At 33.3% G+C, this 26485-nt stretch overlaps 1 protein-coding gene across 5 annotated transcripts in view; it reads left to right on the top strand.

The window, feature by feature from the left end:
• The window catches only part of TRAPPC13 (trafficking protein particle complex 13), a 34255-nt gene extending 9507 nt beyond the window's left edge, over positions 1-24748 (top strand). For 2 of the 5 annotated variants that reach the window (XM_011225073.3, XM_034656289.1), the window contains exons 2-13: positions 2796-2864; positions 3437-3536; positions 4849-4933; positions 8298-8425; positions 11204-11276; positions 12591-12635; positions 15759-15776; positions 17762-17895; positions 19369-19567; positions 20710-20810; positions 22984-23134; positions 23263-24748. In XM_011225073.3, coding sequence (XP_011223375.1) covers positions 2796-2864; positions 3437-3536; positions 4849-4933; positions 8298-8425; positions 11204-11276; positions 12591-12635; positions 15759-15776; positions 17762-17895; positions 19369-19567; positions 20710-20810; positions 22984-23134; positions 23263-23370 — 1211 coding nt within the window. In that variant the 3' untranslated portion in view covers positions 23371-24748. The remainder of the gene's footprint in view (positions 1-2795; positions 2865-3436; positions 3537-4848; positions 4934-8297; positions 8426-11203; positions 11277-12590; positions 12636-15758; positions 15777-17761; positions 17896-19368; positions 19568-20709; positions 20811-22983; positions 23135-23262) is intronic. The other 3 variants (XM_019799715.2, XM_011225074.3, XM_019799717.2) reach the window with 3 other exon arrangements.
• Positions 24749-26485: the final 1737 nt, after the last annotated feature.

The raw sequence follows: 26485 nt of genomic DNA on the forward strand, positions 1-26485 counted from the left end.
TAAGATCAGGTTTCTTCTGAAATGAAAAAAAATGGGGACTAGAGAACACCACTTGGTGTTAAAAGTGAGCTTAGAGGGGCGCCTGGGTGGCTCAGTCCGTTAAGTGTCTGCCTTCAGCTCAGGTCATGATCCCAGGGGCCTGGGATCGAGTCCCTCAGTGGGGAGCCTGCTTCTCCCTCTCCTCTCTGCTCCAGCTCTCCTGTTCGCTTGCTCTCTCTTTCTCTCTCACTATCTCTTTCTCTCTGGCTATCTCTGTCTTTCTCAAATAAAAGGGGAAAAAAAGTGAGCTCATATATTTAGATTGTGGGGGGGGGGAAAACTCTTCATCATTTTTGGAACGCTTTATTATCCCCTTCAGATTGTACTTAATTTTAATTCTGCTTTCCTAGTTAGAAATAAGAGTGAAGTAGAAAGTTAGAAAACCACCTCAAACACTTACAGTGCCTCATCAGAGATCTGTAGCTGGTTAATACTCTGCTTGACATGGAGTCTTCTTATGAATTCCCATAGGATGTTTCTGATAAGGTATGACATTTCAGGCTTATGACCCCAGGCTTAGAATTAATAATATAGAGAATTATTTTTGAACAAAGTGAATTTATCTGAGTTCAGATCTAATTTTTTTTTTAAGATTTTATTTATTTATTCGACAGAGACAGCCAGCGAGAAAGGGAACACAAGCAGGGGGAGTGGGAGAGGAAGAAGCAGGCTCACAGCGAAGAGCTTGACGTGGGGCTCGATCCCATAACACCGGGATCACGCCCTGAGCCGAAGGCAGCCGCTTAACCACTGTGCCACCCAGGCGCCCCTCAGATCTAATTCTGCCACCTATCTGCTATATAGTCTTTTATTTGCAAGTTACCTTTCCAAGCATCATCCTTATGTGTAAAAGGTATATAATGGTACCAAATTTGTAGTCATGAGAATTTAATGTGTTGATGCTTGTGAAGTATTCAGCATGCTGTCTAGCACCAGTAGATGCTCAGTAAATATCAGTTACGCAAGTGACTTCAGAAATTTTAAGATTAATATTTGTTGCCTGTTTGAATAGCCTTATATTTATATTTATATTATCTGATTTTATTTTATTTTATTTTATTTTATTTTGTTTTAATTTATTTAAGTAAGTTCTGTGCCCAGCGTAAGGCTTGAACTTAATGACTCCGAGACCAGGAGCCAGCCAGGAACCCCTCAATAGCCATCAATTTGATATAACATTGTTTAATGACCTCAGTTCATGAAACTTAACATCTTCAAAATAATACCAGTTACTTGATGATTTGGGTGAGATGCTAATTCTTTCATTCAGCAAAGATTTATAGAATGTACTATGTGCCAGAAATTATGTCAAGCAACAAAGCCAGAAAAATGAATATAATACATAAGAGCCTCAGCCTCAGGGAGTTTGGATCAGAGAGCTGTAAACAAGTACATGTATCAGTTCACAATAAATACAAGGGGCTATGAGAGAGACAAGGTGAGCTGTTACTTCTTTTTTGGAAAAGATGACATGTAGTCTGAGACCAGGATGAGAAAGGCACTAAATTTGGTATGAATGATGTAGCCAGTTAGTAGTTGGGTGGTCCGTGTTTACATATGCTAATGAATACCACTTATATTGTGAATTGACCATTTGGGTCAGTAGTCTTTAAAGTTTTTGTATTTGATTTGAATGAACATTTTTAGTAAAAGTATAAAGAAATAGTCTTCTATGATTAATTTTCTGAAAAATTTTTACAAGTTTATATGATTTTTAATGTTATATTTTTGTCTTTATTTTGATGTGATCAAAGGTCGATTTTTAGAAATAATTGAAAAAGATTTTTTTTTTTTAGTTAGAATGTCCTGTTCTCACTAGACTAGGTTTCATAAATCCTCACTTTTTCAAGTTTTCTGTGGCTTAATTTTTGCCTGTTAACTATTTGATACATAGGCAATTTATTTGATACTTGAATTGAATTTGTAAATTAAATTTTTTATTTTTCCCAGCTAGCTAACCAGTCGTGCTAGTACTTTATCATGTTGATTTTTTTTCTGCATCCTAATAATCTTTTTTTAACTATCGAATAGATCTGTGTGGTCTTGCATTAATAAGCCAATTAGTTGATTATAGACAAATCTTTTAATATATGGTAAATCTGTTTCCTCCTCATTTTTTCCCATTAATATCATTAGCTTATTTTTACTTGTGTTTCTAAACTTCAGACATGTTCTGTCATGTCCCAAGAACAAATCTTAGTTTTGATTGGAATTTTACAAAGCTATACATTAAGTGATACTTTTGTAATTTTTATACAGAATTAATATTACTTAAAGGTCCACTTACCGAACTTCCAGTGGCCAGTGATTATAACCAAGAGATAAAGCTCATAAAGATTCTTTTTTTGTAAAATTACTGTCTCATATTCAAGATGGTGAATCAAAACATTTTTCCCTTTCAGGAAGATATCTTCTTGATATGTCCATAGTCACTCAGGATTTTTCTTAAAGCCTATTCTCATATACCTTAAGCTTTAAATCCCTTTATTTTCCAGTTTTTCTTTAATGTGGTATTCTACATTTACATTTAATTTTTGTAATACATTAGGCTTTAAATAAATCATATGTAAGATTTTCTGTTGTAAATTAACATTTTTAGTAAATCATTGGTGTGTGATTTTGGGAAGTACTTTATATTTAGGAAGCTTTAGGTTATATTTGATTTTAGTGTAGAATTGATGGGTATCATACACTCAACTTGGAATGCTAGTCCAAAGCAAGACTAATATTTTCTTTTTTTTTTTCTTAATTCACAGTGATGCGGTTAACTAAGCCTACTTTATTCACCAATATTCCAGTAACATGTGAAGAAAAAGACTTACCTGGTATGCTTTGTTCTGCTTGCACCTGGGGAAAAGTTGAAACCTGGATTGCCTGTATTACCTTGGAATAAGCATAGTCTTGCCAGTCTTATACTAACTCTTTGCTGCATTCTTTGTTGTGTCTTTTTGTATGATGTAAATGGTGGCTATCTAAGTAGTAGGTCTTACTCGTAATCTCTAAGTCAAGATACTGTTGATATCCCATGGCAACAAGAAACTTTTGAATTTTAGTAAGGATACATTCATAGTCATGACATTAAAATTTTATTTATCCTCACATGTTCTATCAATGTGTGTATTCACCATTCCCTTTATTTAAAATTATTGGAGCTCTCTATAATATATTTTGTATCTCATGAGCTTCATCTTCCTTTGTTTCTGAAGTGTTCACTCTCCATAAAACTAGAATTTTTGACATGCATTTGTTATAGTGAAGATTATAAATTAGATTTTTGTAATATAATTTTTGTTAAGATTCTTTTTTTTTTTTAAGTGTTTCTCCTAGCTGTTTCTTTATGGAAGTAGAACTTATTTAGAAGATAGATGTTAAAATTTCTGTTCTTCTCTTTCCATAGGAGATCTCTTTAACCAGCTCATGAGAGATGATCCCTCAACTGTAAATGGTGCAGAAATTTTAATGTTAGGAGAAATGTTGACTTTACCACAGAATTTTGGGTAAGAATGAAATGTTTACATAAACCATACTTAAAGCCATTACAAGTTATATTTTCATAAAATAACTAATGAATGGAAAAATACTCGTACATTTAAGTGGTTAAAAAAAAAAGCTTTTACCAAATTATACTTTGTGATTCTGGGTTTTTCTTTTTTAACTTAAAAAAATAAGATAGAAAAAAAGAAAAGGGGAGGGGCTCCTGGGTGACTCCGTCGGTTAAGTGTCTAAGTCTTGCCTTTGGCTCAGATTGTAATCTCAGGGTGGTGAGATCAAGCCCTGCATTGGGCTTACGCTAGGTGTAGAGCCTGCTTGGGATTCTCTCCCTCTCCCTCCCTCTGCCATCCCCTCCAAATCACTACCACCACCCCCCTGCAAAAAAAAAAGATACATACCAAAATATGAATAATGGTTTCTAGGATGATAAAATTTTAACTTTCTTCTTTAGATCTTACTGCATTTTTTAATGACCATGCGTTCCTTTCCTTTTAACTGACTTCATCTAAATGTTTTTCAGACGAAACTTTCTTGTTCAGTTTCATAGTCCTCTCCCAGCATAAGTTATCAGACTTGTCATCTTATTAGGAACTGTCAACTTTTATTCTTTCTCTTATTCTTAGCTCTTCTCTTATTCTAGGTTATTAATGAGGTAGAAGCCCTTGGTTTTACTCTGTTTGCAACTGAGAGACTTTAAGGCCACATGGGATTTTTCAGGTTTTTAAAAAACATTTACAGAATGTGGTCACTGCCTGGTGTCATGAAAGGTTGGAAATATATTCATATAAAAAATTTATGTAAAATATATTTATAGATTTCCGTGTAATATATATTTATAAACAGGTATTTTTGTAAAACTTAAGAAAAAATATGAAGTAGTCATCATTTGTATTAGAATACCTTAGAAAAATAAAACAAATTGGTAAAAAATATTCTGAGATCAGTTACTGGGGTCTCTAGTAGATTCAGGGCATAAGTTATTTCAAAAATTGCCTTTTCTAGCCTCTTCAGTAATAAATCATAAGACTTTTAACATGGATCTGATTTCAGTGACTTATGTCTGGAGAAATAGGCTGTCTGTACAGTAGTTGAGGGCCAAGATATATATCATGTTTTATAGACTATATCAGTATTTTGAACTGTACGGGGTAATGAATGAGCAGCCTAAAGTACACAAAGGAATGCTGAAGCAGTATTTCACCTGATCGCTATCCTTTTGTAATTCTTCTCCATTTTAAGTTCTCGGTGATGCTTATATAGAGTATTTGCGTTAAAACTTGAGTGGATTTCTGCCTAAAAATGTATTTTATTTCACAGGAATATATTTTTGGGAGAGACCTTTTCCAGTTATATCAGCGTTCATAATGATAGCAATCAAGTTGTGAAAGATATATTAGTAAAAGTAAGTGGCATTCTTGTTTGGGATATATTTTTTTTAACTTTTTAATTTATATTCTTATGTTTTTGAAACTTCATTAAAATGCATTTTGATACTGGACTTTTTAATTGTCATTAACAGCAGGCATTAATTGAACACCTAAAGGTATAAGACAATATGCTAAGCACAAAATCATTTTTGCTTATCCTCAAAGGTTGTGATCACTTGGGTGAGAAAATATACCAGTCAAAGGTTTAAGTTTTTATTAATAATTTATGATTAACATAATAAAATTTGGAAGAGGAGGAAAGATCACGGATAATTGCATCAATCACGAAGACTTATTGGAGAAGGAACACAGCAGGATCTTCAAAGAATGGTAGGATTTAGAGGAAAAGAGAAACATGTTAATCAGGAGCAGAGGCATAAGCAATGTGAATTCCACAGAATTCACTTGATAGAAGAAGTAGGTAAGGTACAGAGATGTGTAGTAGTCATAAAGTGAAGCATCTTGAAAGCCAGGTTATAACTAAAGGTTTTAGACTTTTATTTATTTATTTTTTTAAGGCAGTAGGCTGTCAGTGGGGACTTCTGAGCAAAGGTATTCACACTGTGTTGGAAGACTGATATGAAAGCATTGTATGGGATAGTTTGTAGGAAATACACCAGTTAAAAGATTCTTGCAGTCATTTAGAAATCAAGAGATAGAATATGCTAACTCAATTAAACAATCTGAAATTTATTCAGAAAGAGAAAAGGCATAAAGAAAGTAAAAATTTACTGTAGGTCGGGGAGAAGTCATCAAAGTTATCTTCACATGGTAACTTTATGTTACTAGAACATTGCCGAAAGGGAAGTCCAATTAAAATGAATTTTAAAATAATCAGCAAGTATTAGAATTTAAAAGGACCTCATAGAGCCAATATTCCAAATTTCATATATGACTCAACTACCAGAAACTGGGGAGTCATGATGTCAGGGTCCTGGGATTGAGCCCTGATCGCCCCCCCCAACTCAGCAGCAAGTCTCTTTCTCCCTCTCCCTTTCCCTCTGTGATTTCTCTCGCTCTCTCTCAAATAAATAAAATCTTTAAAAAATAAATAAAAGATTTAGATAATTTTCCTTCCTTTTCAGTGCCTCAAAACAATGTATTTGGAGCATTTAGACTCTCTGGTTTTTGTAGGTTTATAGAAATCTGTGAAATCTGGGGCTCCTGGGTGGCACAGTCATTAAGCGTCTGCCCGAATTCGGCTCAGGGCATGATCCTGGCGTTCTGGGATCCAGCCCCACATCAGGCTCCTCTGCTGGGAGACTGCTTCTTCCTCTCCCACTCCCCCTGCTTGTGTTCCCTCTCTCGCTGGCCGTCTCTGTCAAATAAATAAATAAAATCTTAAAAAAAAAAAAAAAAGAAATCTGAAATCATGTGAGCTTGTGTGTCTAATGGGGGAAATTTCTTAATAACATTAGCACTTTTTTCCTGTGGAGATCAGTTTAAACTTTTTATGTCTAATGGTGTATAACAGTTTGTTAAACTGTTTTATTCTAGGACATGATCCACTTTAGATAGTATTTGCATACAGGTCTGCAGAGTAGTCTCTTAAAAATTTCTTCTCTGGGTGTCTGGGTAGCTCAGTTGGTTAAGCATCTGCCTTCCGCTCAGGTCACGATCACAGGGTCATGGGATTGAGTCCCACATCGTTCTCTCTGCTCAGCCAGGGGTCTGTCTTTCCCTCTCCCTCTGTGATCTCACTCGCTTTTGTTCTCTCTCAAATAAATAAAATCTTTTAAACAAAATTTCTTCTCTTTTGGTGTTAATTTTTACCTTGTCATTTCTTATTTTGCATAATTTTGCTTCCTTTTTTTCCTCTCTTCATTAAACTAGCTTTTGATTTGTATATTTTAATTTTTTCCAAAAAAGCTATTTTCATTACTTACATTTAATGTTTTTTTATTCTCTACCTCATTGATTTTTGCTTTTAACAGGTTCCTTTTTTATGCTTCTGATTTTTCACTTTGTTCTCTTCTAGCTTTTTCAGCTGGGGATTTAATTTTTAAATTTTTCTTCTTTTATTTCTATTGATGAAAGTGAATTTTCTTCTGATTGACTGCTTTAAATATATGCTACAGATTCTAATATGTATCATTTTCATTATGATTACTTTTTTAAGAATTCTATAATTTTATTTGTATTTACTTTTCGACCCAGGAGTTGTTTAATAGGTTTTTGAGATAGAAAGGGTTTTTTGTGTTTTTTTCTGGCTGATGATCTATAGTTTGTTTAATTGCATTGTGATAAATTTTGTTCTCGTTTTATTCCTACTTACAGAAATTGCTAGTGTTTTCTTTGTGACCTAATATTAATTTTTGATGAATATTCCATGTGTACTTGAGAAGTAGGTCTATTTTCTATTATCCATTGTAAAGCTAAATATGTAGATCCATAAGATTTACCTTACTGATGGTGTTGTTAGGTCTCCTGTATCTTTACTTCCTTTTTTTCTTTTTGTCAGCTTAATCTGTCTTGTACTGAAAATGACATGTTAATCTCATATTATTAGTGTGCTTCTGTTTATATCTTATACTTTGTGCTTTATAAAGGCTATGCTGTTTGGTTCATAGATATTTATGCTTGTTATTCTTCATTTTGAATTGTGGCTTCTAGCGCTAAAAGTTTCCTCCTTTCTTTGTTGGTGACTTTAATGTTTATCTCTGGTTCTATGAATAATATCTAATAGTGTTTTGAATAGTAATTTATCTTTCAGTGTATCTATATTTGTTCCTGGAATATCCATCTGTATGTATGTTTTAAAACATACATGTATGTTCATATTGATGCCTCAAATTTCAATTCAGCACTGCAAGTTTCATTGCAGCCTTCTCTCTTTCCTTATTTGCACCTTCTTTCTCCAAACGTGAGAAACTTCTCTCTTGTTACCCATAGTATTTTTTTGTTTGGTCCTGGTATACACATAACAGTTGCAGAATTGCTAATCCATACCCCTGTGAACAAGCAAACATACTAGCTAGAGTATAATATTCGTGTGCCATTCTTTTTGTGTCTAGCTTTTGTTAGCCAGACTTACTTAGGTTTGTTCTTTTCGCATTCCTTCCTCCCACTATGGTTATTTTCATTTGGTAGTGTTTGTATTCCATTACCCATTCCCCCTACTTCCTGGCTGATTTTTATTTATTTAATTTGGGTGTGCATGTATGAAACATTAACATGGTTCTAAGCTGCAGAGCTCTATAGAAAGACTGACATCAAGAAGTGTTGCTCCCCTTCAATCCTGTTTCCTTGTTCCTGCCCCTATTCTTTTCACTCATACCCAGCCACACTCTGTAGGTAACCAGTTTCATTTGATTTTTTTTTTCCTCTCTTTTTTTCAAGGCTGATCTTCAGACAAGTTCTCAGCGTTTAAATCTTTCAGCCTCCAGTGCTGCAGTGGCTGAACTTAAACCTGATTGTTGTATTGATGATGTCATACACCATGAAGTAAAGGAAATTGGAACACACATGTAAGGATTAATTTTACTAGTTCTCAAAGACTTTTATTTTTATATGCCTTTATTTGAAATTTTCGCTCTATATCCATTTAACCTCAAGCGTAAGAACCTACTTAAGAAGGAATTTAATGTTGCAGGCTTACATGCTTACCACAAACTTTAAACAAAATGTTTGTTTTGTAGGGGAAAATATCTTAATTTGTTTTCCTTTATTTCTCTTTTCATGTTTGCATCTATAGACGATCTTATCCAAAAAATAAAAAGGCATGCAAATGTTTGAAACCCAGGTACCACTCTGACTGAAAGTACATTTATTATTTTTTGAAATGCTAGGAACTGACATTAATAGCGTTTATTTTTAAATTAAAACTTCTCAGTTCTGTACAACTTTTCAGTTCTGTATTTAACTATGCATATACACTCTAACCTGAGAATTCAGAAATACAGAACTAAAGTAAGACAAGCTATGAGAAAAAAAGAATCTGAAATTCTGTATTCCTGGCCTAGGTATGTATTTGAGTATGAATCTTCTATTTTTCTTTGTCTGAGAGGCAAATATGAAAATACCAGCCATCTAAAGTAATTTTAGACTTCATCTGCCTTACCATCTCCACATACAATCAATTTACAAAGTCCTTTCAGTTCTTCTGTATGTCATTATCCCCCCTTCTTCATTTCCACTTATGTCACCATTTTTGCCTCTCTTCCTTGACTTAAAGAAGTTATGTAATATTAGCTGTTAATCAGTTCGTTTTGGTGACATCTCTTTTAGAGGCACTTCTTAGGATATAGTCTGTGGTTGGTATAAGCTTTGGAGTCAAAATTTAAAGAGTTCAAATTTTAGCTCCATCATTTATTAATTACGTGGTCTTGAATAAAGCACTTAACTCTTCAGTGACCTCCCACTACCCTGAGAAAATTCTGACTGTATTGACTTTACAAAGTTCTTTACACCTAATCCTTACTGGTCACTATAGTTCTTATCTTTTCTCACTCCTCCCTCCTTTATACTGAGTCGTACTGGAAATCTCTTTCTTTTGCACTCCTCCATACTTGAAATAAATTCTTCCCTTCCTAAGGAATGCCTCTCTTCTTTTGTTTAGCTTAGTTCCACTTCTTTATATCTCGGATTCACCATGACTTCGCGAAGAGGCTTTCCTGACCTCCTAGACTAAATTAAATACCCCTTTTAATGTATTCTGTAGCATCCACAATTTGTCATTTTTTTGGTCTTCTGCTTAAAATTAATTACTCAGTGCCTGTCATTTCCATTAGAGTACGAGTTCAATGAAGTCGGCTGTGTCCCCACGTTCTAACAGAGAATAGTGGTCAGTATTTGTTGAAATCGAGTTTATTGAAATTTATTAAATTTTTTAAATTTTTATTTAAATTTTTATTGTATTTATTATAATGATTAAATTTTATTAAAAATTTGTTAAGATTATTGAAGTTTATTAAATGTGTAAAAACCTCCTTTTAGAGAAAGTAAGTCTCTTGTAGAATTAAGTAGCAAATAATGACACAGAACTCAAATCTAAATCTGGCTTCAAAAAACCCCTACGCTGCTATACTGCTTCCTGCTGTGAGTGCTTGAGAGCAGTCATTGTGTTTTGATCAACTCTATATCCCTAATACCTGGCTTATGTACACTTAACTTATAAAGGAGGAATTAAATTTCCTGTAATGTCACCACTGAGTGTAACCACTATTAAAATATTAGTCTATGATTCTCTGGTTTTTTTATATGCATTTATGTAACAGATTTGTATAAATAACTTAAATAATATTTTTGAAAAGTTTGATAATATTACCCATGGTTTTAGCTTTTTCAGTGCACTGTGAACATTTTCCCATTTGAGTCAGTATTTGTAAACATTATTTTTGAGATAGTTTTATCTTATATTCTAGGACCGTATACTTTAATTTGTTTACACTAATGTTGGACTTTAGATTATTTCTAGTCTCCTGCTATTGTAAATAACACAGTGATGAGCACCTTAGTATTTCCTGGGGTAGATTGCTTGTAGTGGGTTTACTATAGGAGCATATAAGCATTTTTAAGACTCTTACTTAAGGCTTGTTTTCTTATTCTCTTATAACCACTAGCAGTGTAGAGTGAGTCACTTCCTCTATACCCTCACCAATCCAGGTAACGCCTGTAAAGAATTTTTTCAAATCTTAAGAAGTGGAAAAATTATATCTCATTATTTTATTTCTTTGACTTCTTGTGATGCTGAACATTTTCACATTTTTGTTAGTCATTTATGGTACTATGATCTCTCCATGTATCCTTTCCTCCTATTTTGAGCAAGATACTAGTGTTTTGCTTACGAGATTTCTCATTTTGTTAGAAGTATTTTATCCCATTTTGTCTGCTTTTTTGTTTTAACATGTTTTTGATTTATTCAGTTTATAAATTTATAAGACTTTTCCTTTCCGTTGCCCATTTATATTAAAAAGTCTTTCCCCATCCTAGAATTTTTTTGAATTTATATTTTTTCTTCTAATTTATATGAATTTGATTTGTACATTCAACTATTTGATTATTCCGAGATTTGTTTTGGAATATATTTCACCGTGGTACATTTAATTTTGCTAATCAAGAGCCTTCTTGTTCATGAAATTATATTTTTATCTGCTAAAACTCTTTTTTTCCTACTCTAGGCTTATTTAGCTACACTTTTACACCACTGGTATTAATATTTTCCAAATCTGTGAGTAGAATTGAGGTGTATTAGATTTATTATTAAACAAAATCAAAGATGATTCAGAGATATCTTTCCATTTCAGCTTGGTGTGTGCAGTGAGCTATACAACTCAGGGTGGAGAAAAAATGTATTTTAGAAAATTCTTCAAATTTCAGGTATTGAATATGACAATGTAAATAGTTTTTAGATGCCTTTTTTTCCCCTATGAAGTTATTCCTTTTTATCTGTAGTGAAAACAGGCTCCAAATAAAGCAGATAGCTTCAGATATCTGGATTTGTCATATTACTAGAAATCTGAAGTCAGGCTTAATTAAGTAAAAGCAGAGAAATTATCATTGTCAGTGTAATATTTCACCTGAAAATTTTTTTCAAGTTTATTTTTTTTTAGTAATTTCTGTATCCAACGAGGGGCTCGAACTCATGACTCCAAGATTAAGAGTTGCACATTCTTCTGACTGAGCCAGGCAGGCACTCCTCATTTACAGATTTTTATCCATATAAAATTGTCCAGTTTTTATGCCTTGACAAAACACACAAAAATATATAAGAGGGATAAAATGATTGTAAAGTCCAGATAAAGTATAAATTGTATCAAATTTCTAAAGGAATATTTAAATGAGAGATTATTGACTTGGGCTGAATGGACCAAGCTTCCTTCTGGGATTCCATGAGTCACCAAAGTTGTAGGTACGGTTTTGTATTTATACACAATTTTCACTCCATGATTAAACATAGTCAAAAACCACTGGTTTAACACAGGCAAGTTTGTATGAGAAGGGATGAGATGACCATATATAACTATCTAAGTTATATATATTTTTCATACATGTCTGTTTTTAAGTGGAAGAAAAAAATATTATCAGTAAGAAAAAATGAATGAATGAATGAATGAATGAATGAATGAATGAATGAAAATAAATAAAATGTACCCAGATTTATTTTGGGGCACCTGGCTGGCTCATTACATGGAGCATGTGACTCTTGATCTTGGGGTCTTGAGTTCAAGCCCTATGGTGGGTGTAGAGATTACTCGAAAAAACAAAATTTTCTAAAAAGGAAAAATTTTTGCTATTACTTTGCTGTATCACTCATTTAAGATTTTGCATGCCTTTTAAAAGAAAATAAAAGATTGTCCATTTATTTTAATAGACAGTTTTTGTGAAATACGTAGAGAAAAATACATAAAATACATGTATTCAGTTTAGCAAAATATTATAAAGTAAGCACACATGTAACTCATGTGACTGTCACCCAATCTAGAAATGATGGTTGTTTTTTAAAAATATATTTGGGAGTATTTTTTGGCTTTTTTGTTGTTTTTCCAAAAATATTGCATACCTATTAAAGTTTTTTACAATTAAAATTGGAAAATGCCTTTGACAGATTTGAGCCCTATGATTTAAAACAAATGAACAAAAATAAATGGTCAAATGATAATCTCCTCTGATTGATATGCTTTATTCATCTAGGTTCTCAAACCATTGGATGTGAAAACCAAATTTTACAATGCGGAGGTAAGTGTTCAGCACTTAATGGGAATTCAGATTAAACAGTAAGATCTTATTTGACTAAAATTCTGACGTATTACATTTCATTTCATGTTGAAGTAAATTGCTGAGAGGACTGTGAATTACTTGTGAAAAATGAGCCTACAGTTCAATCAAAAGAGAATAATTTCATTGTAGATCTTTTTAATCTGCTGTTTTTAAATTGCATAGAATCAGTGTATCTTGAATTTTATTCTTGTTAATTTCATGAGGCTTTCACCCCCTTTCATTAAATGATTGCCCTAAACTTCCATTTAATGGTTATTGTTACTGTCTAAGAACATTAACAATTTGTTAAATATTTACAGCGTGATTCTGATACCATAAAAATTTAAGTAGTCAATCTAATCCTGCAAAAGTGATTTAATATTCTTGGAAAATATTGACAAATAGAGCTCAGCAAATTAAATTCTTTGTTCTGGGAAATCAATGTGTCATCTGCATTTGGTTATTAAGTTCAGTGAATGGTTAGAAATACTTCTTGGGAGAAACAAGTTTGGCAAAAATAGAAATACGGTAGCTTTTAGAATGGAAGTTTATCTTCTATTTGAACAAAAGAGATAAAATAGACTTTGCCACAGGAGAAAGATTTTATTGTTTGGATTTCTTTTTTAAAATTCTATTTAAAAAAAATAAAGTAAATATAAAAATTCTACTTTATCTTGGCTTCTAGAGTTCCAGAAAAAGCAGATTTCCTAATGGGCCCCTTACTCCTGCAAAAATCATGTCTTTCATACCACAGTGATAAATTTGAAAATATTAAAATATAGTATTTTGAAATGAAAATTATATCTTTATTACTCTAAACCAAATGATCAGACATTTGTAGTCCCATGTCAGATTTGGTATGTATTTATACCATCAGCATCTGAGTTTTTATTCAATATAATTTGCTCTACAATTGAGCATACCAAGAGATGTCTAAGATAAGGAATCTGGCCTGCAGTAGAGCCCTATTAGGAGAAAAGAAAAAAGTGCATAAAGTAATAAAACTATCTAGTATAGTCTATATAGTGAATCTAAAGTGAATGATATAAAAAGTGCTATAAGAAGTGTGGGGCTGAGATTATACAGTAGTCTTCAGAGAAGATGAGAAGGGGAACTGGAGCAGAGTCTGGAAATAATAGATGTTGGAAACATAAAATGTCAAAGCATTGAAGGCATTCCAAGCAGAATTACAAATGCACATGGAAAATTGAGTACCTATGTGAAGAGTATACGCAGTTCATGGGAGGATACAGTCTCATCAAGGGGATTACTAGATGTTTAGAGTTAACATTTCTTTTCAGGGGATAGGGGAGTTGCCATACTACTTATGTGTTCTGCCTTTTTTGTTTTACTGGAACACTTTTGATTAATTATAGTATAGCCATTCCACTTACTGAATTTTAAGTGGCTTTAATTTATCATTTTGCTGGGAAAGAGTTCATCCATAGTATGAGGGAAGATAAGTAACTATTCTGTTAGAATACATATGTTTGAAAATTAGAAACAAATAGGGCTGTAGGTGGGCCTTTTTTCTTATAATTGGCTCCTAGGAAGGCACATATTAAACTATTTTAGGTTTTCTTTGCTGCAAATGTGGTGGTATCTATGATACTTGTCAAATAGTTTTGTGACACTAATATTCAGAGTGATTTTTGCAGTTTTTTAAATTACTAGTTATCCCATGAATAATATTATAAATGTGATATACTCCCCCAAAAATGAAGGGGGGACAATCCCACAATTCCACCACACCAAAAAATAATCCATTAATCCACGTTCTCTTTCAGATTTTACTTATGTTTAATATTGTTTTTATAATCATAGTAACATAGTTTGCTGCCTATTTCAGTTATCGTTAACATTATATATAAACAGAATGTGTAATCTTTGCCAACAAACGACAGCTAAAAAAATTTTGAAATTCTGAATCTTTGAAAATAGAGATTTCTTTAAAAATCAAGAGTGAACAAATAGTATTTTTAGGGTCTCTAAGATATTCAGTATTACCTATTAGGCAAGCAAATACTGTTCAGCCTGTAGGACCAAACAGATTCTATTGACCCCAACTAGAAAATTCAGGTAAATTGTAGGAGTTTGTAAACACGGATAGCAGTAGGTGGTGTTTCTTACTCTGTGCCATAGTTCTTACACATTGACTTTTATTAGCCCCACATTTGTCTCAAACATGTTTTCTTATAGTTTCTAGTAATTCTAGTAATATGTGAATCACTGAAAGGAAAACAAGTTTTATGAGAAACTTTGTAGTAGTCTTCTAAAATAGGAAAGAAGATTGGTGACATTAGCAACTAGGATTCAAATATTGGGTCACCTGCTGGGAATAGAGCTCCATGCCAGGTACTAGAGAGAATATAAACTGGACATCTTCCTGGTTCTCAAGGTACTTAGATCTAGAGGAGGAGCAAACATGACAAAATTGCAACGTAAGAACCACCCCATAGATCATGAAGTGTCCTTAGTCTCTGGGAACATCAGAGGTGAAAAAGTATTTTTAGCAATGGGTTGGATGAAAGAGATGACCCTTGATAAATAAGTAGCTTTAGAAATATATATGAAGAAAAGACAAACTGTAAGATATATTCCCAGGAAAAGAATAAACTCTCAGTTGTCTGATGTGGTTTAGCCCAGCATTTCCTGAAACTCTAATCACTGGAGATGCTTCTTGAAAAAAATGCTTCCATTTTTAGATAAATTTAGGACAAGCTGTACAGGACAGTGTATATCTACTCTGTGGAGGAGAGTGTATAACCATCCTAAGTAATCCATGAAGAATTACAGTGTAGGTAAATTTACAGAACTAGAAAGGCATATCTTGCCCAAATGTGTCCTTGAATATTTGCTCCTGTTTAAATATTCACCTGTAGTGTTCTTATCTATTCATTTAACCTTAGCAGTTTCACCTTTTTAGAAAAATGATGTCATATTCCTTTGTTACTTTCTGTTTACTTCTTTGTTTTACTAATGCTGTCTTGTTTAGTAAATTAAAAAAAATGCAGAAATGCATTTTATTTTAAAGTTAGTTATTCTTTTTCTTTAACATTTAATTCTGATTTTTCTAATTTTTCTTTTTTATTTTTCCATTAGAGTGACCTCAGTTCTGTGGTAATTTGATTTTTTATTATAAATTTATATGCTTTTCCTACTTAACACTTTTTGACTCTGCCTAATTAATCTCTCTTTACAAAACATAGTGGAAAAACAAAGTTAGTTGTGAATACCCACCTATGTGACTTTAAAAGATGTATCTAATTTGTACTTTTTATAGTATATTGATTGTCTTACTCTCTGGGAAAAATATTAAATTGAAAATTAAATTATACTGAAACAATTATGCTCTCATTTTTAGTGTTTTTCCTTTGGGTATTTTTTAAAAGAGCCATGTTAACCTTGTTTAAAATAGCATTGGGATTTTCAAATGTAATTACTGTAAGATTCTTTACTATACTTTAATTCTTTGAGATAAACTCTCTAGTTGAAATTTATCTTCAGATGCACAGTGGTTTTAGTTTTATGTCTGGGTCAGGTAAAGTTGGCCCTTTGACATTAGTAAACAGAAGAACTTCAAATGTTCCCAAGTTGGCTAAAGTCATATTTTCAAATTTCTATTTAATATAAGCAGCATCTGCTTATAATACATGACTTACATAATAACATCAACTGCTGTAGCACAGAATTCTTAATTTTTCAGGTGTCAAATTACTTTGTACTAACTGTTCAAACTAACTTAATTTTCCATTATGCTGCTTGTTTGTCTTTCATTTTATCTAAACTCTTCCTAAATTTAAGCAGAAAATTGCATTTTTAAATTTGAAATGTGGGCCTGTGGTTATTTTTTTAAAAGCAATGGATTGATGGGATATATTTACCGTTTTTGTTTTGTTTGGTTTTTTTTTTTGAGAAAAAGTAACAGGAAAATGCCTTTAAGTGGCACATTCTTTCAGACTGATAAGTCATTGTATTTCTGTTTTCATTTGAGCACATGTGCCAAGAACTAAAGAATTTGTTTTAGTTTAGATAATAATACATTACACTATAATGTCATCATTATATTTTCACAAATGATTTCCATTTTCCTGGATTTAATGCTTAAAAAGTTTATTAAGTGCCAAATTCTTGGGGTCAGAGTTTATTTTTTTTTATTTCTATATATCTGTTACTCTGAAACTTTTGAACAAAATAATTATTTAATATCCTTAGTGTGTCACTTTTTATATAGGTTTATTTAAAAAATGAACCAAGTTCTCTATGTTACCCTTCAGCTATACACAAAAAAGCCAAATCGCATAAAAAGAAAGATGTTTAGTATAAAATAATATAAATTTTAACCCCTAAATTTTAGGAAATAAAAATTTCATATAAAAATACATATTTAAATTACCCATTCATTAAGATATTGCTGAATAGCATTAGTTTTCAAATCAGTCTTTAAGACTACAGAATACCTTATGTTTGATTTAAAAGCTCTACGATTGTCAAGTATAATTCACATTTTTTAGCCCTAAGTATACATTTTAAATGAACCAAGAAATCACTAATGACCACTAACAAATTGCTTTAATTAAAAAGTTAAAGCCTGTAAGATTATAGGATAGTTGATTATTCACTGTACTGGTGGTCCCTTTACTTTCTAAATTGAAAAAATATGACCATTGAAACTATATTATGTTAGAATATTATAATGAAGATCTAATTATATTAATATACCACTGAAATGATAGGTACATAGATATAGTCACCCTACTAAATGACATTTTAACATTTTAATGACTTACTAAAAGATTTAGGATATCTGTGAATGAAATTCCAGTAAAATAGCTATTTTTGGATGTTGATACAAAAAATATTATAGTTATCCCCCATCCATTGTTTGACAAGTTATCAGTTAACTAACACTTGACTTTGTCCCTGTTAATTACGTTAGGATGAAGATTTCTTTTCTTGCATTAATTATGATAACTTTGATTTGCAGGCATGAACTAATCACAGTTGTGGTTAATATTTTTTCTTCATATAGATCAGATATTTTTGTTGAGGTAAATATTTTAAATACCATTACACTTTGGTGGATATTTTTTTCATATCCTCAGACTGATGAAGTATTTCTCGAAGCCCAGATTCAGAATATTACCACCTCACCCATGTTTATGGAGAAAGTTTCATTGGAACCATCTATAATGTACAATGTAGCAGAATTAAACTCAGTCAGCCAAGCTGGAGAATGGTAAATATGAATTATGAAGTGTTTATTTTTAAGTATATGAACTTGGTATTCTTGGATGGTTTGTAATTTAATTAATAGACTTATTTTTCTTAGGGAAGTTTTTTTTTTTTTTGAAGATTTTATTTATTTGAGAGAAAGTATGAGAGAGAGAGACATGATCACGAGCAGGGGGGAGGGGCAGAGGGAGAAGCAGACTCCCACTGAGCAGGGAGCCCTATGCCACTCGATCCCAGGACCCTGGGATCATGACCTGAGCCAAAGGCAGACGCTTAACTGACTGAGCCACCCAGGCGCCCTCTTAGGGAAGTTTTATGTTCACAGAAAAATTGATCAGAAAGCTTAGAGTTTCCACATGCCCCTCTCTCTACTCATAGTTCCCCTATTATTTACAGCTTGTTTTAATGTGGCACATTTCTTATAGTTTATGAACCAATATTGATACTTTTATTCATTACAGTCCATAGTTTACATTTGGGGTTCACTATGTCCTACATTTTGTGGGTTTGTGCAATGACATGTAATCAATCTTTGTATTATACAAAGTAGTCCCAGTGCCTTAAAAATTTCCTGTAGTTCACCCATTTCTTCCTCCCTCCACATTAATATATGAAGATCCTAGCCATTTGCATTTTATGTTTTACTGTTTGAAGCACTTAGTCTTTTAATTTTTATAATAATTCAGTGAGGTAAAGCTGAAACTGTTCATCCTTTCCTGCAAATGATAAAACTGAGGCATGGAAGGAATGATGGAGAGGTTAGAAAGGATGAAGATGAAGGGTGAGTTTTAAGAATAGTCTGTCAACATTAAAAGTAGTGGGCATAGGAATAGATGTAGTTTTTTTGCAAAAATGAAATACATAAGTCTTTCTGTAGGTGATTTAAAAGAGGAAGAATAAATAAATTTGACGTTAATACGGATAAGAAGGTAATAGCTGGAGAAAGTACCTGATTTTATTCATTAAAAATGAAACATTTACTTTTTATCTTAATATGATGGTTAAATTCAGTCAAGTTTGTAGCTTTCTGTATCCCCACTGAGGAAAACAGTAACTTTCGAGTCTTTCCTGATCTTTTAGTTCATTTTAAAAATGATCACTTCGTTTACAATGGTATGTTTCTTCTTCCAAACTATTTTCTTTGATAATTATAGAGAAACGGGACAGAATACTTTGGGTTTTGATTTCTGTTGCATTTTTTTCAGGAAATTAATGCATATCCAGCATTTTAGGTAATATATTGCATTCCTTTATAAAGAACTTAAAGATTTTCCCTATCACCTGAAAATTTTAAAGAAAAATGAATCCTTACAGTTCAGGTCCTTTTTCATTTGTGTTGAAACCACTGGACTGTTCTATTTAAGATATTTGGATGGTAAATCATTCAGTTCCCATCCAAAGGAACAATCACAGCCATGGTTTTTCTTTTAAAAGACGCTAGAGAATTTTCTCCCATCTCTCTCTCCACCCCTCTCAGTGTAACTACATTTGGGTCAAGAGCTTATTTGCAGCCAATGGATACACGCCAGTATTTGTACTGCCTAAAACCCAAGAAAGAGTTTGCAGAAAAAGCAGGCATCATTAAAGGAGTAACAGTAATTGGAAAATTGGATATAGTGTGGAAAACAAATCTAGGTGAAAGGGGAAGATTACAGACCAGCCAACTTCAGCGAATGGTGAGTCTAGAAAAAACCCTGGAGGGGGTTTTGGTGTTTGGGGCGCAGATGGTTAGAACAGCTTAAATTTTCCTAGGTGCATCACTAAAAATGAGCACTATAAAAGGCATTAATACTACCAATGAATAAGAGATAAAAGACTAATAATTTTACTGATCTCTAGGTAGAAACTTGGTATTGAGATGAATGAAAAATGTTCAAATGTTAATTTATCCATGTTAATATATGGTTTGTTACTCTATCAAATAGAAATTAAATTACTGCTCACCAATTTTTCCCTCCTGTGGTATCTCATGCTCATTGTTTATCTGACTTCTACTATGTTAGTTTTTTTGCAACGTCCTGATGAAACTTACTATATTCACTAACGCAGTTCCTACTTTTTTAAAGACTTTGAGAATCTGAGTTGTCTGAAATTCAGTAAGTGAGTCCTGTTAAAGCTGTCTTGTAAGCATTACTTGAATATTTTACCTAATTTCTGCTCTTAACATAGGGATGGCTACAATCCTTTCTCTTGTGCTAGTGAGAGTATGCTACAGAATGTTCCCTTTATGCTATTAACTATTGTGTTATATTCTTTAAAAATTATTCTTCTTTTACTATTTCAGGTAATAAGTTGGGGGGGGGATTATCACTGAGCCTATTTTAAAATATAGCCATTAGCTATCATCTTGTCATGGATGTTCCAAGCTTGGATGTTTCTATGGTCTCTCCCTGCTTAAGTGTCTTGTGAATGGACATGTTTGTTTTCCTGGATCTTTTTCAAGCAATCTTACTCTATCTGCTTAGGCAATAACCTTATCTATTTAGAGTTATGTACATATAAGCTATAAGATCTTTGGAAAGCATCCCTTTAAGAGCAGACCTATTGAATTTTCTTTACTATTTACCTATCAGATTCACTTGCATCTCTTCTGAACATGGAATAATCATAGCAAACACAGTCAGGGTCCATAGTGTTGTTCCACAGGCAATAGTAGCAAAAGAAGTAAGGACGGAGAACAATAGAATGGGAAATATTTTCTCCAAACATCAGCTTGGAGACACAGCAACTATGAGTAAATGTGCTAGTGTGGTACCTTTATTAAAGTGGAATGGTTTTGTAATAGATGTATGTTAACTCTCTTGCTTTTTTCTCTTAGGCTCCAGGTTATGGAGATGTTAGGTTGTCTTTGGAGGCAATCCCAGATACCGTAAACCTAGAAGAACCTTTTCATATTACCTGTAAAATAACAAACTGCAGGTAATGGCAGTGTTTGTGGATGGGTGTGAGAATTAAAGTCTTTTGAGTATGTGTCTTAAGTTTCCTCTTGACGTAAGCCTTCTCTGATGTTGGTGTTGAATACTGTAAAGTTCTTCATCTGGTGGCTGTATAACATTACATTTTTTGAGGTCCTACTTTATTGGGCACTTCCCGTATTTTATTTCATTGATGCATCGTACCCTATAAGGTAGGTACTAGCTATTCGCATTTTATGCAAGAGAAAACCAACTCAGAGGTTAAGTGACTTACTCAAGCTGAGAGAGCTAAAAAAGATGGGGCCAGAGTTTGAAACCATGTGTATTTGACTTCAGAGTCCCTGCTTGTTTCATTATTTACACTTCCTCACACTTCAGACTACTAAAGCATGAACAAGAACATTTTTCTGGAATAATACATTACAGATTTAATGTAATAAGATAGATTTTTCTGAATTAAATTTGTACCTGAACTGTATCTTTAGTATTTAAGAAAGTAAAAATTGGTTATGAATTTAATACTAGGGGTCAGTCAACCATAGACTGGAAAATAGGGCCTTGATAATAGTATAATCTAGCTGTTGGGATACAAAGAGCACAGGGCTTTTTTTTTTTTTAATAATAATTTTTTATTATGTTATGTTAGTCACCATACAGTATATCCTTAGTTTTTGATGTAATGTTCCATGACTCATTATTTGCATATAACACCCAGAGGGCTTTGAAGCCAGAAAAACCGAGGATTAAATTCCAGTCCTGTCATTTGTGGTAAAACTTGTATTATTACTTGGAATGTATTATTAGTTGGGGCATTTTGATAGTATTGCAGTAATGAATCACATCCCACATAGTCTGAATGTATAATCTTTTAAAATTCCATATCCTCTCCAACTTTATCATATAGGAAATATTTATCCTTCAGAATTACAAAAATGCCTTCCTCCCTCTGAAGCTAGTGACCCTCCCATGCACAATCATTCCTTTCTTTGTCACAGCTAATTTTTATATAGTTTTTTTAGTGACATTCACATATTGCTATAATTTTTAGTCTCTCCCTTACTAGACTGTGCATTATTCAACAGAAGGGACCATGTCTTACCTAGCACTGGAAATGCATTGCCTGCCACGTCATGGAAGTTCACTAAACAGCAGCATGCACAGGGTGAAGACCCTGCGTGTATAGGTGTGCTTTGGGATTTTTTGTTTGCTTAAATTTTTTGAGAGTAGTAAATCAATTAATTACCAAAATAAGGAGACAACTAAGAGGGGAAAAGGAGCTAAAATAGTTGAAAGTAGCCAGAAATGGTGATACAGCAGAGGACTAGACTTTACTTTGAGCCTTCTTTTTTTTTTTTTTTTTTTAAGTTTATTTATTTATTTGACAGAGATAGAGACAGCCAGCGAGAGAGGGAACACAAGCAGGGGGAGTGGGAGAGGAAGAAGCAGGCTCACAGCAGAGGAGCCTGACGTGGGGGCTCGATCCCATAACGCCGGGATCACGCCCTGAGCCGAAGGCAGACACTTAACCGCTGTGCCACCCAGGCGCCCCTACTTTGAGCCTTCTTAAAGGCTCAAAAATTTTTAAAAAAAAATTTTTTTAAACAATGTGTATACCGTCACTGAAAGTTTTTTTTTTTTAACATGTTTAAGCTAAACCGGTGATATCACTTATAAGTGGAAGCAATCTTTTCATGTGGCCAATCAACAAACCTGAATAATATTTACTTAGAAATCTTGTCATTTTCTGTGTTATTTGCATGGTAAAGGAACATAGGTTAAATAGCGACAAGACTCGGTTTATCTTTTTCTTTCCTGTAGAGTACTTAACAGAAATAGAAAACTTAGCAACAAGATGAGACACAGATGTCTGGAAGTCTCCCCGAGAAATGGCAGAGCTGTTAACAGATCAGTACCAGGGAGCCAGGACTCAATAATAGAACCAGAAGGCTTACTATATCCAGACAGGCAGATCAGTCTCAGTGGCACTTTAAAGCCTAGAAGATGCCATCTCCTTTTATTTTCCTGATTCTATTCTTAAGTGAAATGAAAATGACATTATAGCTTTTTTTTTCTCCTGGATTACCCCAAAAACAAATTCATTGGCACTAGTGGAAGAAATACCAAGTACTGCTTTGTGAAAGGAACAAGATTTATTCCTGTCTTTCTGATTCCTCCAGCAGTGAAAGGACTATGGATCTGGTTTTGGAAATGTGCAATACCAATTCTATCCACTGGTGTGGCATTTCAGGAAGACAGCTTGGAAAGCTACATCCGAGTTCTTCTCTCTGCCTTGCCCTTACTCTCCTGTCCTCAGTACAGGGACTGCAGGTGCGCTGTCTTTTCAGTCATTTCCACATTTGGGCACTCTTAACCCATGGGCATTATTTACTCTTTCCACATTTTCTCTGGTAATTACGATTAAATGAAAATTCATGCCTATATCTTTCTCTCAACAGAGTGTCTCCGGCTTAAGACTAACAGACACGTTCTTAAAGAGAACATATGAATATGATGACATCGCACAGGTCTGTGTGGTATCTTCGGCCATTAAAGTGGAGAGCTGAAGAAAATTTCCAGTGTTATGCTTTTCATTGAATTTCACAGAATTCTCTGTATTTTTGTCACCTTTGTGAAATGATCAAGTCTACAACATAAATAAGCACCTACTATTTAAATTTATTTCCTGCCAAAGTTAAAATATTAAATATTTGGTCTGAAAAGAACCATCTACAGATTTTATCTTGTGAATTATATTTTGAGTGGACATTTGTACATTTTCTGCACTCAGCCTATTCCATTTTTAGATAACCATTGGACTTTGTTCTCCAAAAGCTCTGTATTTGAGGTTATTTGTCCCTAGCAAGTATCTGAAATGGGGGGTTAGCAAACATTTTATGTAAAGGGCCAGATACTAAATATGTGTCTTCGCAGGGAATGTGGTTTCTGTTGAAAATACTCAACTCTGCTATTGTAGTGGGACAGCAGCCTATAGGGCAAAAAGAACAAGCAGTGTTTACAGAAACAGGCAACTGGCCAGATTTGGCCTGCAGGCCATAGTTTGCTGACTTGATCTAAAAGATACACTGTTTCTTAAAACTTGAGATACTTAAAATACTTTATTTAGAAATTGTCCATTAACCGCAGTTTTTTTTTCCTAACTCCTCAGTCACCAGAAAAAGCTTAAGACAACTAGGATAGCGATCATGTAACCTTATTTTGCTAACACAGTATGAGTTCTCCTCAGTTTTCAAAGTTATTGTATTTGTGTGTACCTATGTTTGTGGCTACATATAAACACACATGTCTAAATTTCAGTTACTAACAGTAGATCAGAATTGGTTTAATTTCTTGGATTGTTGATTACTCTATTAACTTTTAACTAAGAATTCTAATTTTCTAATTCCAAGCTAAAAAGTCCTGGGTTTTTTTTACATTGAAAAATAAGCAACTTATTTTCATAAGGCATATTTAAAGGATTTCCAGCTTCTGCTATTTGATTTTGAACTCTAAATCATGTATTAATACTATAAAACTGTCTCTGTATGTAATCACAGTGATTTACCTCTTCCAGGAACAAAACAGTAAGAAAGTTAAGATTGTAAACAAGTTTGCAACATGAATACAGTTTTGTAAAGAAACCAAAAGCTTATGCTGTTAAATAGAAACTTATTTTGGTAAGTTGAAATTCAAGGATGTAAATATAATTGCTTAAATGTTAGAGTGCATTAAGTCAAATACAAAAATTGGTTTTCTTAAATGCATAATTATTTATTGCCATGACAAATTATTTGGTCCAAAGTAAAGCTATATTCAGAATGAGATTTGCCCCTTAGATTGCACTAATGATGAAATATCTGTGCAAAATAAAGTGCAAGCAGTGTAAAGCTGAAGTCTGTCTTTCTTCCAGAATAAGATTGATTAAATGCTAAGATTTTATAGCCACTGCACTGTGTACTTCAATTGTTTTTTAAGCATCTTCTCATGACTGAACCTTCTGTTTCATTGTTCCAGATTTTAAAAGTAACATATAATGATCATTTGGAATCTGCTATATAATTTAATTACAAAGTCTCTTTTTATGATACACATTGTCCATTCTTTCAGTAAAGGTTAGGTCATGTCATGTTAGAAAGGATCTGTTTAAACCATATTATAAAAATTAGATAAACAATTTGGTACATTAAATGAAAATGTCATTTGCATAAAAAGGACCTTTTAAGTTTTATATAGCATCATAACAGCTGCAGCTACTACAATGAAATGTGGTTAACAGAAGCCAATCATTCCTAAGTAGAATGTATATAAAGATTTAGTTTAATGTACCCTTGCTCCAGGCAAGCCAGCAAAGTATTTCGGGCAGTCCTTATAATTTTAACAGTAGCAAGCACAATCCAACTGCAAACTTCCTTGAAATAATTTGCAGTGCAGTGATTCCAAAGTGATGAAGGTATTTGAAGAGCAAAAATGGCTTGAATAGAATGGAAATCCAGATAAGTGGACAGATACCTAGATTGAAAATGTTATAGGTGGTGTATCAACCAAGAAACGAACTAGGAGGTTGAAATGGAAGGACTATACCAGCTCTTCGTGTAAAAAGAATGGCTTACCCCAACTATAGAGTATTAGCAAATCAAGACATTGTTTTTAAGTGTTTTTTTCTCTAATGCCTTTGTCTGATTTTGGTATCAGAGTGATAGTAATAGTTAAATAAAATGAGTTGGAAACTGTTCCCTTTTCTTCTATTTTCTGAAAGAGATAGTGTAGAACTGATAGTATTTCTCCTGTAAGTGTTCGGTAGAATTTACCACTGAAATCATCTGGGCCTGTTGCTTGCTTTTCTGGAGGATATCTATTTCTTCACTGAGCTTTGGTAGTTTTGATCTTACAGGGAATTCATCTGTACATAGGGACCTAGAGTTGGTCACTGTATTTTCTGATTATCCCTTTAAAGTCTGGAAGGCTGTGGTGATATCTCCTCTTTCACTTCTGGTACTATTGATTTGTATTTTCTCTATTTCCCTAGTCAGTCACTTAGAGGCTTACCAATTTTATTGATCTAAAAGCATTTTAATGCACTTGAGATAGTTTTGCTAGAAACTTTCTCTTACCACTGGATAAGAGTAGTTTTTTTGTTTTGTTTTGTTTTTAATTAAGCAAGCTCTGCGCCCAACGTGGAGCCTGAACTCATGACCCTGAGATCAAGGGTCACATGCTCTACCTACTGAGCCAGCCAGGCGCCTCAAGAGTCCCTAATTTTTAATTGTGGATCACCTTTCACTTTTTTTTTCCTGAACAGTCCTAACTTTCATGTGAATAGTTAGTACTTCATTCTATATAACATTTGAACACTAGGAGCTGAATTTAACCTTAAGAATAATTAAGTTGGTTTAGGTGGCATACAGGAGATTTAATTCAGAGGGCCTAAAATTTAAGTCCTGCTCTTCTCTGGCCAGAACTATAGATTTATATGGGTCTTCCCTGCAGCCTGAACACAGGCAGTCGGGTATTTGCTGGTCTGAGGAGAAATCTCTAACCTACCGTTGCTCTAAATTAGAGTCCTTGGGCCCACATCAGAACCACCTGGTATGCTATTTAAAACGGTGATTCCTAGCCTTTACTGCAGGACCTATGAAATAAAAATTGGAAGTGTGGCTCTCAAACTGCATTTTTAATGAGTTC

The sequence above is a fragment of the Ailuropoda melanoleuca genome, chromosome 3 (genome assembly GCF_002007445.2).
Source record: "Ailuropoda melanoleuca isolate Jingjing chromosome 3, ASM200744v2, whole genome shotgun sequence".
In the NCBI taxonomy this organism is placed as follows: domain Eukaryota; kingdom Metazoa; phylum Chordata; class Mammalia; order Carnivora; family Ursidae; genus Ailuropoda; species Ailuropoda melanoleuca.